This window comes from Indicator indicator, chromosome 4 (genome assembly GCF_027791375.1).
Source record: "Indicator indicator isolate 239-I01 chromosome 4, UM_Iind_1.1, whole genome shotgun sequence".
Lineage (NCBI taxonomy): Eukaryota > Metazoa > Chordata > Aves > Piciformes > Indicatoridae > Indicator > Indicator indicator.
In genome coordinates, this window is record NC_072013.1 from 10,250,355 (window position 1) to 10,266,551 (window position 16,197).

The window sequence follows — 16,197 nt, forward strand, 5'->3', positions numbered from 1 at the left end:
AGGAGCATTGCCAGTGAGGAATGCCAGTGGAACATCCTTGACTTCTTAGCTGCTAGAAAGGTGGGTATGTTAGGAAGGCATGTTGGTTGGGCAGGAGCGCCTGCTCAACCTCTACACCATAAGGGTGGTTCCAGAGTCCAGATGCTACATGTGAGAGCAGCCATGATGAGCTCCTGGAGTGAATGTCATGAACAGGAATTGTAGGGAAGGCCCAAAAAATGGTGAAAAATCACATTTCCACATTTACCTCTGCAGTGTATGGCCAGGAGATAAACTGGGAGAGTCTTCTTTAGGAGGTCTCCAAAGACCTTATAGACAGTGTGAAGGGTGGTATGAGTGATCTAAAATCCTGGATACTTCGTGTCTTACCTGCATTTAACCTACCACTGGATGGATTGAAGGGTCTTGTTCTCCTTTACTGTGTCCACCATCTCTTTAACAACAGGAGAAGAGAGGATATTTGATTCCTTTTCTTTCCCTCCACTGTCTCAGGGGACAGATTACTCAACTTTTCCCATCTGCAGCTGTGGGGCAACTTAATTTAATATGTGTGGTGGCATGTGTGGTGGCAAGAGAGAAGAAAGGAGAGTGTTCCACAGGAAGAATAGGGGAAGGGAAAATTAAGCCTACTGCAAAAGCAGCTGAAATTCAGCAGAAGGTTAACTAGGCCAATATTTAATTAAGCTTTAACACTGTCAGGTACAATTTATGCCGAAATAAAAGTCTATCTCAGTTCAGTGCCACTAATATTCTTCCTGGACCATAGATCCTGAGCTTGGAGGCTGCTAGCTGTTGTTATCAGTGATGAGAAGAAACTTTACTCTAGGGAGGTGAGATCACAAAATGGATGATAAATTCATTGCACGATTTTGGCCAGAAGCACTAGCTGAAGGAAACACCATAACTGCAAGAATTTTTATGTCAGTGTCTTCTCCTTGTAAAAGAATTTACTGCCTATGTAGGTGGGGAAAAAAATGCTTAAACCAAAAAGGTCAAAAATCACCTGAAAAGAGAGATACCCCCATACAAATTCTATTGTTCATGGTAAGGGTGAAATATTACCTAGAGCCTTATTCTGGCATCCTGAGAATAAATCACTGGTGATTCTGAATGTCAGCAGAATCTACTAGCAGAGTTTTGCTGTCTGTACAGTTCAGAGTCTTTGGCATGAGTTCAAAGTAAAAATGAATCTGAGAATTTCTGACGTCTGGGAAGCCCTTATGTGGTTCCAGCTATGTATCCTGGCATTTTGGCAGAGACAATTTTCTATTGCAAGACTTTGAAGCCTACATTAAAAAAAAAAATGCCTTCATGCTCTGTAACTAGCAGCATATGAAATACAGCAGCTTTGTTTAACTGAACCCAAAAGTTCAAACTCCCTTATTTTCACTTCTACCCCCTCCCCCCCTCATTAAAATCATTAAAACCTGTTTTCATTGCCAAATACATTAAGGCTGGATTTTCAATTAATCTCATCTGAGTTTTAATTTTGGAAACCCAGAAGCATAGATGCTTTCACAGTTTACTTGGTATGAAATGCTTTCAAATCTTGTGGGTTTATTTTTCTCAGTGATGCCAAGCTAACCCTATACTACATGAACAATCTGACTACCTTGATTAAATTTTAAAATTAAACTAAAATTAGCAACTTCTCCATTCTCAAAGAACATAAATACTAACTAAAAAAAAAAAAAGGAGCAAAAATGGGATCACAGAATCACAGAACATTAAAGGTTGGAAGGGACCTCCAGAAATCATCAAGTCCAACCTCCCCACCAAAGCAGAATCACCTAGGGTAGTCCACACAGGAATGCATCCAGACGAGTTTTGAATGTGTCCAGAGAAGGAGACTCCACAACCTCCCTGGGCAGCCTGTTCCAGTGTTCCATCACCCTCACTGTAAAGAAGTTTCTCCTCATGTTGAGGTGAAATCTTCTATGTTCAAGTTTATATCCATTGTTCCTTGTCTTATTACTGTGCACCACCAAAAAAAGAGATTGGCCCCCTCCACTTGACACCCACGCCTCAGATATTTAGAGATATTGATCAGATCCCCTCTGTCTTCTCAAGACTAAACAGCCCCAGGGCTCTCAGTCTCTCTTCACAGGGGAGATGCTCAAGTCCCCTAATCATCCTTCTGGCTCTCCCTTGGACTCTCTCCAGCAGGTCTCTGTCTCTCTTGAATTGGGAAGCCCAAAATTGGACACAATACTCCAGATGTGGTCTCACCAGGGCAGAGTAGAGGGGGAGAAGAACCTCCCTGGACCTGCTGGACACACTTTTCTTGATGCACCCCAGGATACCATTGGCTCTCTTGGCCACAAGGGCACAAGAAGTTGGCTGGGACTCCGAGGTCTTTCTCAGGCAATGTAAAATTCTTGACCGGTTTGAGAATTAAAGAGATGAGGGATCTGATGCACTGCTATCAAACTGAAGCCAAATGTTAGCCCTATGGAAATTAGAAGGAATTCTATATGGCTTCAGGGCTGAAAGGATTTTATTCCCTGGGTCCTCCTGTGTCTATTATCCAACATGCAGGAGGTGCAGCTATCATGGTTATGCTTTTCTTACTACTTGATTTATGCCATCGTTCCAAGGGGCAGCATCTTCTACCTGGTGCATACTGCACTTGCAGGGATGTGCCTGGCAGCTGAAAAATCAGGCTCTGAGAATCCTTTGCCCTTTTTTACACAGCTCATTTTGTGAAAACCTCTCTAGAAGGGGCCATCATCTGTTGGTGGAAGTGCTTTGGCCATTTAATACGAGCACCATGAAATACTGCCTGCCACAGTGTAACAGAAACTCATTCTTTCTTGGTGCTCGGAGAACAAGCAGTCCATGGTCATAGTTCAGTGTCTCCTCCTGTCACCTTTGATAAATGTATTTTCTTGCCATGTAATATTTTGCAAAAAGGCTGTCAGAGGCATTACACAGCTAGCCTCAGTTAACAATGTTCTTTCAAAGAACTCTGAAGAAACACAACAAAGAACCAGAAACGATGACACAAGAAGCCAAGCTGATATTTGGGAGTCCAGGATTTTACACAACTGAGCAAAACCCGTTGGCATTCAGAGAAGTGGGCGTACAGCTCTAGAAGGTAAGAGGTAAGGAGGGCTGTGCTCCTGTGCAGAAGGATCTTTAAAAAAGAGATTTGGAGTGGATTTTAAACAAGAACTTTCCCAACAACTGAGCAAAACAGCCAGACTGAAGCAAAAGCGCCATTTATAATCTGGAGCAGCGACATGTACAGAGTTCTTTTCATATATCTACTTGATGGCTAGATGATTTCAGCTTAGCAAGAGGGCTATTACTGCCATTTTTCAGCATTGTATAAATCACATCTTTATACTTGCTTAGGGCTCCCCTGTAAGATTAATACTTTTATATTTAACATGCCCAACCCTGTTAGTAATGTAACAACAGCAAGTGAAGGGGAAAAGGGGAGCGAAAAGCATTATGAAAGCAAAGGTCAATCACAAGGAGTTTTCCAGCTGATTTTTCATGCTTTGTGGTAAGAAAGGGCAATGTAGTATCACAGTCATCAATAGTAAGAATTAGTTACAAGACACAAATCTGCCTGGCTTTGTTATTTTGCTCTCCTGTCAGTGAGAAAGCTTACAGTGACCTGGACCTGAGATGCAGAATAGGAGAATTAGGTCTACTAAGGCTTGTCAGCAGCATAGTCTGCTGCACTGTTCTGCAAACACCTTCTCAATGTTCTTGGTACTTCACAGTGGAGCTACCACTCTGTGTCATCATAGAATCATTGAACCATATTGGTTGCAAAAGACCTTCAAGATCCTCAAGTACAACCATTATCTAACTCTGGCAAGTCTGGTGCTAAACCATGTCCTTTAGCAGCACGTCCTCATGCATGCAGGAGGTGTGATTGTAAGCAAAAAACCTGCAGAAACAATAAGCCCAAGCCCGATCATCTCCCAGGCTGTGTGCAAGAGCCACGAGGGAAAGAGCTTTGAGAGTTAAAATTATTTATTAACAGTTGTTATTTGTAAGGTGGGAAGAAGTTTACTATTTTAATGAACATTTCTCAGTGTCTGGTCTTCATACTTTGCCTTCCAGCTCAGATGGTGAAAACAGCTCGTTAAATCTGTGTTCCCCTCACCAGCTTTTCATTCTGTTCTCTGCTTAAGATGTGCAGATCTACCAGGGACATCATTTGGGCTGTATATTCTCCATCCCCTCTATTATTACCAAATGATGCAGCACCAGTGTTCAGTCATGAGTATGTTTTAATGAAAAACATTACCCTTAGCCTTCAATATCTATAGCATAGATATTGAAATGACATTGGTAGGAAAAAAAATCCTTATTTTGAGATTTCAAATGCTCTCAAATCTTGCTGTTGCTGGCATTAATCTGTGCAGCAGTACTGTTGTAAGTATCCATTTTTAATAATCTGTGGTCACTAGAGCTGCTTTAAACATGATGAGTGTAACAGACTATCTAGAGATGTCAAAATCTCTTCTTTTCCATCTGCAATACCCAGAAGTCATATGCATGAGGCTAGGCAATAATACAGCAAATCCAGCAAATTTCAGAAACTATTCATCTCCTATCCTTACCATCCCCTAAACAGAAATTCAAGTATATGCTGATCACTTGGCCACACTAGATTTCATTCCCCTTTCTGATACCTCTTTCCTGATAAAAAAGACTTTCCTCTGCCCAGAGGGAACCATCTTTATTTCATGCAACAATGAGCTGTTTTTTTGCTGTTAAACATACCTGTACAGCTTGCACCCCACAGTGAGAGGCCATGTGAAACACTGAATCATAGAATCATAGAATCAGGAAGGCTGGAAGAGACCTCAAAGATCATCGAGTCCAACCTGTCACCCTAAACCTCATGACTTGTAGCTCTTCACAACCACACTGGAGTTTGATGTAATTCACCTCTAAGAAACTTCCTTCCCAATCTTCCTCCCTCCAAAATGTCTCTCTCCCTAAAGTTATCTGTAGTCCAGGAGAAGTCTTACAAGTGCTCTACAGTTAGAATTAGAGGTCTCAGAATGTATCAAGAATCAAGAATCAAGAATCAAGAAGGTTGGAAGAGACCTCAAGGATCATCGAGTCCAACCTGTCACCCTACACCTCATGCCTATCTAAACCATGGCACCAAGTGCCACGTCCAATCCCCTCTTGAACACCTCCAGGGATGGTGACTCCACCACCTCCCTGGGCAGCACATTCCAATGGCCAAAGCCTGCAGAGGGATAAGCTCTACTGCATGTGAGTGCTTTTGGCATTCCAAATTCTTCAGCTTGAGTGCCACGGGCTCCTCTCAGGAGAGGGCAGACGGGCTGGAGTCAGTTCCTGAATTACACTGTTACCAGTGCAGGATGTAGGAGACCAACTGATGCTCTTTGCTGCGCATCCAATACCTCCTTCAGATTGCAGTGTATGGTGTGTTAAGGCAACTGGCTGTTGTAGGTGCGTAATTTCCTATGGTTTAGTCACCTTTATGTCTTCAGAAATCTGAGCTTCATTTGCAGAAATAATTTTATGAATTCTCTATTGGAATTGCAATGTTCTCCAATACCCAGCAAGTGCCTCCCTACCTTTCAGGGATGTTGTAAGGGTGAAGTTGGGAAAGAGAGAATCAAATGCTGCTGTACTGGCAGCTATATAATACTAAAAAATATACAAATTCAGGGTAATTGTCTCCATGCACAAGTCCTTCACCAAGACAAAGTGTGAGGAAAGGTTATTGCTCAAGTTTTTGCAAAGTTGTGGCTAATTTGTTTGCTGGGTGTTCTTGGGATGCTTGATAAGGCCAGCATGCAATTAATTGTCTCAAGTTATGGGAGAATTTTTTGATCCAGAACAGAGAGGTCTGGAGGAGTTGTAAATGCTACAGTCATTATTAATTAGCAGCTTCATTGTCCGGAGATAATTTCCTTTCTACCAGGACCCTTCAGCATGAGTCAACTACTTACTGCCACTATATTGTGACTACCTGTTCCAATGAATTATTGCTGTTTATTGTTCTCTTGTCTTACATTACATGGTACTTGCCTTTCTTTTATGCTGCATTATCCTGTTTAACAGAAGGAAATGTGAAAGCTGTTCAAATGTTCTGCGGGGCACACATGTGAGACAGGGCTCCAGGGATGAAAACAGCATGAATGTAACAGGGGGAAACAGGACAGGCCAATTCTTCTTTATGGTGCCAGTCATCTGCTCTCAGGTGGCTAGCATGGAAAGGTGAAATAGAACCTCAAAGCAGCCTAATTCAACATCAGTGATCTCTGTTTTAATGCTCAGTCCACCTGAATGCTTTGCAATGATCATTAATTATCTCGGTATTTTAAAACACATCTAAAGGAAAGCTCTGTTATTGTAGTGGTGAGATTTGAAATCTCAGTTGTTGATCAGACTCTTATCTCCAAGTCTGGTCATCAGCATAGGCTTAAGGGGCTAAATCTCCTCTCCTAAAATTAGCACACATTACAGGGAGACACCATTATGTTATGCTGCACCTGAGGAGTGTGTTTGCTAGTCTCAATTTCCTAGAGTGGCTCATTCTTCAGGAAGGCTGGTGGATTTCTGCATTATAAAGACACCACTTATAATTTTCAAACTGGAGTTTAACTATGGAAACACCTATATTAGCCTTTCTGCTTTGAAAAAGACACACTTTTGTTGTGAATCCCACCAAGGCAGACTTGCAGTGCGTTAAGTGGATTAAATCCTCCTGGATTAAACTAAATTGGAAAAATTTATTGGGGGTGCACAGTTGTGACAGCCATTAATGGGCGTTCAGTCTAAAGTATTAGAGCTTGCTCAGAGCAATCACCTCCTGAAATATGTATCATAAGGACCTAGTGTCCTCAGCACCAACTGCTTCACTGAACAAAGTCACACCCTGTGAGCTGCCTGATCTGCCGGTGCGTACGCAGCCTGTGCTGTGCAATTTTTTGTGAAGGGGTATTTTTGGAGTTCACTGGCTTCCACTACTGATCTTCTGAAAAGATTCACCTGCTTTAAGTGGACTATGCCTGTCTGTGCAGAAGAAATTGTAAATTATGCTGAGAATCTATGCCAGCAAAGGACTGCAGGATACTTCCTCTGAGAAGTGATCCAGAAAATTATTTATGGCACGGTTGTGTCGCGAGAAGCAAAAGAAAGGGGACTCTGTAGATGTCAGCTCATGCGGGGAAAGGGAATGACTTTGGTGTCTTTCAAGGTTTTCCTATTTAACAGAAAAAATTCAAACTAGTCTTAGGGTACCACAGTACTCTGCAAGGAAGCTCTGCAGATTAGAAAGACACAACAAAACAAAAAAGTAGCTACTCTTCCTCCACTGTGCGCTGAGGGAAAGCATTTCTAGCCTTTAAGCTAGCACATTTTTTCTTTGATGTTTTCTGGCTAAAGAGGGTCCACTGTGCTGAAGAATGACTTACAAGACACACATGGCTGCCAAGGGCAAATTCTGTTAGAGAAACTATAACGTTTGTCGGTCAAGCGGTAAAAAAAGGGAACAAAAGCAATCTTTCCTCTTTTGGAGTCAACCACTTGTCAAGTTGTAGTTCTATTCTCTACAAAACATATTAACTCAGGATTCACCCATGGAATAATACTGAATCAGAGAAAACTGCACTTTCATCACCATCATTTGCTCAACGTTGTTTTATCTCCCATTTCCAGGGATCATTGCTCCAAACCACCTGTGCTTGATGTGGCTTCACCACCAAACCACTCTCTAGCAGGAACACCTTTCTATCCTTGTGTGTGAGTGTGCCCTATGACAGCATCGAAGCAACACACAAGAAAAGACTTTACACGTCAAAGACTGTTCCCAGATTCTATTTTGTCTTTGCCCCCAGCAGCAGGCTCTCATGTGAAGCAGCAGCAGTGGGCACAGCCCCAATCCCTCCTTGTAACTCAACTGCTGACTACAATTCATTAAATGGTGGCCAGGACAGAACCCAGAAGCAGGCTCCCATCTTGGCCAAACACCACTTCCCCATTTGGCAATGGTTCGGTCAGTTCATCTCCCTTGGCTGTGTTCGAATTTTGAGGCGGTGGATGTGTTACGGTCTGTAAAGCACTGTAACATCAAATGCCGGGAAGCGGTTTTAAGTGCAGGGTGGCTGGTGGGCTTTCTTGGTGAAGGCTGCCCAGAGCTCCGGCTTCGTTGGCCCTTTTCGACGCAGAGCATCTCGGCCTGAAAGGCATGCAGCCATCTCCCCCGACAAACCGCGGGCTCGGCGCTAGGATTCAGCGCGAAGAGAGTGAAGGCGGCCGCCCGCCCCCGACGCCCCCCGTCAAGATGGCGGCCCCTGCCCCCGCGCTTCCTCTTCCGGCCGGGGTTGCCATGGCGCTCCCCCCCCGGCCCACCTTCCCCTCCTCCCGCCGCTCTGTGTTTACATCGGGCAGGAGGAGCCGGAGCCTAGCGCCGGGGGAGACGGGGACGCAGCCGACGGCCACAGCCGCCCGCCCTTGCTCCATCCCCGCCGGGCGGTGCTCCGGGAGACGCGGCATGAAGGTGATGCTAGTGGCTGTCACCGGGGCGGGGGGTCCCTGCCGGCGGGGGTTCAGTGGGCCGCAGCGGCTCCTGATGGCTGGTGGGGGGGCAGCGAGGGCTAGGGGCCAGGCCTGAGGAGGTAACCGGCGGCGGGAGGCTGTGACTGTTCGCTCTTGTAATAAAGTATAACTTCCAGAAGCTTCTCACTTCGTGGGGGATGTGGTGCCGCTTCTTGGAACCGTTTACCGGGAGGGATTTCCCCCCTTCTTTCTAGCTATGAGCCCATATCGTTCCCCGCGGCGCCGTGCGGGAAAGGGGGCAGTGGGGAAGCCGGGGGAGGCTGCCTGCGCCCGCTGCCCTTCTGGGCTTGTGTCTCTTCGGAGGAAGCCGCCTCCTTTCCCCGGGCTCCTTCCCTCATGCACATATAACCCCGTAGGCGGCTTTACTCCCGCAGCAGCCGTGGGGTTTCGTGCGCTGCCGGGGGTAGCTCCGGCGCACACCTGTGCTGCTTCTCCCGCAGGCCTTTCCAGAGCGTGGAGGAGATTGTCACCTGTCCCCTTAAGTGGCTTTGGAAAACTATTAGGATAGAAGCGGGCTAAACTGAGGCGGTGGGTAGCTTCGGCGCTGAGGGAGAAGTGGATGCTGAGGCTACAGAGGTAGCAACGCACTAGGTCTGAGTTGAGAGGTTATGTTTTCAGGAGTGGTGGTTGGGAGTCAGTGGTGCTGTGGTACTGGTTTCTTCCCATTATGTTCTGTCCTATCTCTTTAATTTGCAGGTGTATGACTTTTGAAGTGGTCCCCTCTCGCTAATCAGTCTGAAACACAAGGCACACCATGCATTCCCCATCAACCGAATTGTCTAGCAGTACAAAATAATTATTGATCAGCTAGATTGTAAGCTCTTTGAGGCAGAAGCTGTACATAGCTGTGGTCTGTACCTGTCCTGATGGAGAAATTTGGCTCAGGCCTTCCTCTGAGTCAAGTAAGTATGTGTTGGAAGTTCCCCAGCTTGTGCAGGTTGTGGGTTCTGAGCAGCACATGTGTCGGTCACTCAGGGTAACAACCATTGGGGCTCTCAGCTGTATGTCTGCACAGCTGGCAGATGAAAGAAAAGGGACAGTTTCTAAGTATATTAAATAAATGTATATGTATAAAGAATGTTTCTTTCTATGCAGTGTTGCTTTTTTTTTTTGTTTGTTTTGCACTTGTTCAAAGCCTGTTCATTTCTGAATGCTTGTTAGCTCAAATGGTTTGGCATAACAAAAAGTTATGTATGAGGCAGTTCTTGGTAAACAGGGCTATGACTCTGGGTGAGTTGTTGACTTTTACTGCAAACTAAAATCCTCAGAGTGCTGGCTGAACAGTACATCCACCCCGAGGCCAAAACTGAAAAGACTTCCTTCAGTTTCTGTGTTATTGCATGCAGAGTGAACAGCTGATTATTCTTGCTAAGCCCATTACTTCTGCTGGATTCCTCTTTTGCCCCACCAGAGCAGGGAAAGCTCGTGGCTATTTCAGATGGGCCCATTAAAAATACAGTAAGATGTGAGTGGAATTATGTTCTGGTTACAAGGAAAATGTGTGTATGGGGAGAGAGTATTTTTTCTTCTTTAACCAACCATCAGATATAAGCACTGTGTATATTTTTTCATTATGAAACGGTTCACAGCTTTCTCTCTGACAGGGTAGTTTATTTCAGTGTATATTTCATGTGTGCCACTTTTTGCTGTATCATTTTCTCAGTTTCCTCTCTTTAAGGTCATGGCAGACAGATGATATAGTCTTAAGCTGGGGATAATTGCATTTTTAATTAGCAAGCGGAATGCATCGAAGTAGGCAACAGTTTGTTTTACTCTTTAAAAGGTGAAGTGAGGGGGAAGGAAGGGTGTTTGTGTGGTGTGTTTGTGTGGTTTTAGCAGTATTAGTTTTGAGCCTTTCTTGTTGATGCTGGTTAGCAGGTTACTGAGAAGACAGGGCTGTCAAAGTCTGCCAACTTAACGGGAGGGAAGAAGCAGGTGAAGAGAAGTGGTAACATCAGGGGAGTTCTGCTGTGAAAGTTATTGTTTCAGGATCCATCAGTGATGTCTGATTATTGCTGAGGCAGCTGAAGCTTGGTGTATTTTAAAGTCAATCAAATAACGTAAGTATCCTGTTAAAAAGGTAGTGTGAAATAAAGTAGTGTGGCAGTCATGCTTTCAAACTGGAGGTGCTGAAGCTGGATTGGATTCAAGACAGACTCTACATGTGCTTTGATTCTGTTCCCTTCTCTTTCAAGCAAAAACAGTGCTGAAAGATGTTTTTTTTGGACCCTTTCAAGCTATGCAAAATATGAAACTGCTTAAAGCTCTCATTTCCTGCCCTATAGGTTAGGAATGAGAGGCAATCAGCTTGAAAATGGTCTGTCTCTGTAGGTAGGAATGAGAACCTTGTTAACGTTTTGAATACACTAAAAGCTTTTGCTTTCCTTCAAGGGCAAATCATCTTGATGGCAAGGAAATGCACCTTTTCAGGCTGCATTTAGGAGCCTGGGCATCAGCTCTGTCAGGTGGGGAGGGCAGTTTCATTCATTAGGAAAGTGGACAATTGTGAGGAGATGGCCAAATCCCCACCTTTCATCACACTGCCCCAGCTACTGTCCCACAATACAGTATGATTCCAGTATTTTGGTGAATGAATTGGGGCATTAGGGTAATCCCTGATGGCTTGCTGGTGTGGTTGCTGCTGCAGTGCCTGCTTCTAACACTTCTCCTGTCACTGCTCTAACAAATCCAAAATCAGAAGAATGAAAGGGATTGAGTGTCAGATTGTATTGAAGTTCTTGTTTGGCAGAGCCAGCTCAAGATGTGATCCCAATTAAGTAGCTGCTCCCCTGTTTATTGAATTGAAGTGGTTCTTCAACGTGGAAATGAGAGCTTGTGGTGCTTTGGCATGTGTTCACATTTCAGTTATGTGAGATAAGACAGGTGTCATAAATGTGACATTTTTCTTAGAGAAACTTGTAGCTACATTCAAGAGAAGAAACCTGAACTTGCTAGCTATAGTTGTGGTTTTCTGACTGCCTGTGATACCTGATGTTGGCAGATGAATCTTAGACATCAGATAAAGTCAAGGTATTTTGAAGATGAAGCATCAACAGTTATGGAAAACCTATGTAATTTTTTCTCTTTTTCAGGACATCATGGATTGCCCTGTCAAAACTTGATGTCTGTGTAGCCTTTTTTTTTTTTTTTAACATGTCTCTGATCCTCTTTAGTAGGGCTTTTGATGGTTGAAATAAAAAGTATTTGGGAAAGGAACAGCTTATAAAAAGGAAGAGAGACATAAGATATTGCTTATTATCAAGTTATTGCTTATTATCAATCATTTAGTAATAAATTTTTCCCCCTAGCATTTAGTCTTCAATTTGTTACAGGAAGCAGGAGGAGAATGAATGTTATAGAGTAAAAGGGAATGTAGGTTTCATGTTCTGTTGATACTTCTGGCTTCAGTATTAGCCTACGATTGGTCACATCTGTTTGTCTTTATTGGCGAGCTGCCTTACAAACTTTCTGGTGGTTTTCTTTACCCTGTGTTTCAGCAGCTGAATTTCAGAGAGATGAGAAGAGGTTATATATGCCTTCAAAGTTGTAGTGATAGGATGAGAGGGAATGGATTTAAGCTCCAGAGGGTAGATTTAGATTGGATATTAGAAAGAAATTCTTTACAGTGAGGATGATGAGACACTGGAACAGGTTGCACAGGGAGGTTGTGAATGCTCCCTCCCTGGAGGTGTTCAAGTCTAGGTTGGATGAGGCCTTGACCAGTATGGGTCAGTGTATGCCAGTGCCAGAGGGGTTGGAACTAGATGATCTTCAAGGTCCCTTCCAACCCAAACCATTCTATGAATCTGTGAAGGTTCTGCACAAGGTACATGGTTAGAGTGGTGAGGGCAGAGCTCTTAAGTGGTTTCCTCAAAAGAAATGTTGTTGCTGGTTGAACTTGTTGAAAGTAACAGAAGCAGCTTCTGCTTGCATTGGCAAGTCTTACAATCCTGCAATTCTTGGGCTTGCTTTCAATCAAAAAAAAAAAACAAACCCCAAACCAGAAGGTTTTGGAGGGAAAAGTAAAAGGCAGTCATTACCGAAAACTGTTGCTGCCAGAGTGAGTTTTTACTTTTAAGTGGTGTTGCTTGCATTCATAATGGTCAAGTGTTTTCTCTGTCCAGTGGCTTTTTAGTTGCTGAATGAAGTAACTCAGGTTGGAGTCTTGTATGCAGCAAGTTGCAATCTTACATATGCTTCTCACAGTTAGCTTGGAAGGAGATGGGATCTGTAGGAAGCCTGAACTAAAAGGCATTATTGCTGGCAGTGCTTCAGGCTGTCAAGTTTAAGGCACGTGGGCTGACTCTGAAGTTGGAGAGCTTGATAGTACCAGAAAATGACTTTGCTCTGTAGAGTAGATAAATATTTTATCTGAAATGTTTCTCCTTTAAAACACAACAACAATAAACGCATGGAACAAGCAACACCGATCTGAAAGATCTCTGATCTTCTGTGTTCAGAACTCATTTGTAAGGAAGGAGATACTGAGCTACCTAGCCATCAACAAAATCTGTTGAAAATTTGTGTGATAAACACATCATGTTGCAGTCTCCCACCTAACTCAGAAATATTTGAAGCTTTTGCAGAAAATGCATTCTGTATTCCTAATGAAAAAAAAGGAAATGAGTTCTGGACTGAACAAAATACTTTATATTCAATGTCAGTTCCTAGCATTTAAAATGACTGCTTTTGGGACAATATTTTAACTTCAAATGGATTTGCAGCACTATTGCTATTTTTATCTAATTTTAAAAGATGAAATTAAGATTTTCGACTTGTGTTTCAGACAGTGCCAGTGATGCCTCTTGTGACTCCCTTTTGGGGGGACAGTGCTGACATTTTTCAAGCTGGGTGCTTGCTTTTTTACTTAGAAATTACTATGTTCTACATGTAAGAGCCCTTGAAAAAAAAGCAGTTAAATTTCAACTCATTAAAGCTAAACCACTATTTGTGCACTTTTAAGGAGGAGCGACTGAGGAGGCTGGGTCTCTTTAGTTTGGATAAGAGGAGACTAAGGGGTGACTAAAGGGTGAGTGCCAAGAGGATGGAGTCAGGCTCCTCTGGGTCATGCCCAATGACAGGACAAGGGGCAATGTGTGGAAGTTGAGGCAGAGGAAGTTCCATGGAAACATGAGGAAAAAATATTTCACTCTGACAGTGACAGAACACTGGAACCGGCTGCCCAGGGGGGTTGTGGAGTCTCCCTCTCTGGAGGTATTCAAAACCTGCCTGGATGTGTTCCTGTGTGATCTGGTACAGGTGATCCTGCTCTGGCAGGGGGGGTTGGACCTTTCGAGATCCTTTCCAAAAGCTAACATTCTGTGATTCTGTGATAAATACAGGGAAGTTAGGTAATTCAAGTAGAGCATGTGGAACCACTGTTATAGAGAGCTGCTACATGCATTGAGGGTGATCAGAGGGCTGAAGCACCTCTCCTATGAGGACAGACTGAGAGAGTTGGGGCTATTCAGTGTGGACAAGAGAAGGCTCTGAGGAGACCGTATTGTGGGCTTCCAGTGTCTGAAGGGGGCCTACAGGAAAGCTGGGGAGGGAGTTTTTAGGGTGTCAGGTAGTGATAGGACTGGGGGGAGTGGAAAAAAAGAGAAATGGGTAGATTCAGATTGGATGTTAGGAAGAAGTTTCTCACCATAAGGGTGGTGAGACACTGGAACAGGTTGCCCAGGGAGGTGGTAGAAGCCTCATCCCTGGAGGTTTTTAAGGCCAGGCTGGATGAGGCTCTGGCCAGCCTGATCTAGTGTGAGGTGTCCCTACCCATGGCAGTGGGTTGGAACTGGCTGATCCTTGTGGTCCCTTACAACTCTGACAATTCTATGATTCTATGAGTGGTGGTATGAAAATCGTAGTGACCTCTGTCATAAGCCCTTATATTATTAAGCAAAGGCCTTCTCATTTTTATTTCAGACAATATTCTTACGCTGTCTGCAGTCTTCTGGAGTGGTATTTCCACACATCTTTAGGCAAGTGGAAGGTGTTCTTTCAGCAGGTGCATTGTCTCATTTCTTTAGTATGAGTAAAAGTGGTGTTAATCGTTAAATCCACCTGTCAAGGACCAGGCTGGAGAAGATACATTTGTAGTACTTTTGCTAATTGTAGTTATATAGAAAGTGCAATAAAACTGTAGGACACAAAGTCATCTTATTGCTTGTTTTTGGTTCACCAGCTCAAATAAGTGAATTTCTCCCTCTCCCCAAGTCTTTGCTGACAGACAGTGAATGGCTGACAGGGTGTAGGGAGACTTCTTCTCACTGGAATTACCTCAACCACTGAATACTTAGTTACCAGTATAAGCTAATGAATATTTTTTTGATGTATCATTATGGATAATTATTTAATTGCTTTTAGATTGGTTTATTGTGATGCAGGATCATGGTTTGGTCCCGCATCATTCAGTGTCATATTCTCTCTGTTTTAGCCTGTCAGGTGTTTCTGTGATGATTGGTTTTCCTATTAGCCTGCCCTCAATTAACAATTGCTGATGTTTGAGTTATATTGTCCAGTGACACTTTGCCTTCATGTAACTTCCTTTTTTTTTTTTTTTCCCCAAACAAATGCAATTCAGCACAGTTGGTTTCTTGGACATAAGCAATGTCTTGGACAAGGCAGACCCTTCCTTGTGGAGGTAGCAGTTTAAACTAGAATTGATAGCAAATTATGCAGCCTCTTTAGGCTTGATCTTAGAAGAAAGTTCTTCACAGAAAGAGAGATTGCCCATTGGAATGGGCTGCCCAGGGACCATCCCTAGAGGTGTTTAAGAGAAGCCTGGATGAGGCACTTAGTGCCATGGTCTAGTTGATTAGATAGGGTTGGGTAATCCGTTGGACTTGATGATCTTGGAGGTCTCTTCCAAGCTGGTTGATTCTGTGTAATTCTCAGCCTTCACACTGCTGGCATGGTGTCCTTTTGGTAATTACACTGGTTAACCTGCTCAGAGTGAGGAGTGCTCTCTTTGGGCCTGGCCACTGCACCATCAATTGAAGTGTGGTTTGGTTGGTTTGACTCTTTTTTTCTGTGCTAGTATTGATTTAGTAGGTAAAATTCAGATGGAAAATAAATGGTCGATCAAAGCAAAATTCATTAGTTCAAATCCAGAACTGGCTGAACTACCACTGAGCAGACCTTATTGGCTTTTTGCTGTATAAATGGTGTTGTCTGTCCCATATAAAGTGTGAATGCAGAAAGTCTAAACCAGACTCTTTAGTGGCTTGCTGAATGGAGAATAGATTGTGGTGTCATTAGTGCCGTTCAAAAGCCATTTATGCCAAGTAAACCCTAATTAGGATTACTCGCAGTACAAGGTTTGTTTTATTGCTGTAGAAATAGGATTTGACTCTTCTGCTGAGAATAATACAACACAGTCTTGATTTGGAATTTGCAACATAAAAACTTGCTCTCACTGCCTCTTTCCTCCAGTCCTCTTGTCAAGGCAAAATTAAGTGCTGTTAAAATCGTCGCCTCCCTAATGTGTTTGTCCAAATGCAGGGAAGAGCAAGTAATTTAAGCAACTTTTCTAGTCCTTGCTCACAGCGTACTTTGAACAAAGTGCTATAATTTTACACTGCTGTCATCCTCAGCATTTCTATTTCTGTACTTTCCTTTAGTGTTCTCTGG

The 16,197-nt window shown here is 43.5% G+C and overlaps 1 protein-coding gene across 1 annotated transcript in view; it reads left to right on the plus strand.

Moving 5' to 3' along the window:
* The first annotated feature begins 8,293 nt into the window (after positions 1 to 8,293).
* Positions 8,294 to 16,197, plus strand: part of LOC128981716 (transmembrane protein 263-like) — a 228,530-nt gene continuing 220,626 nt past the window's right edge. Inside the window, 2 exon segments of the mRNA XM_054400649.1 lie at positions 8,294 to 8,408; positions 8,411 to 8,509. Of these exon segments, the coding sequence (XP_054256624.1) occupies positions 8,294 to 8,408; positions 8,411 to 8,509 (214 nt within the window).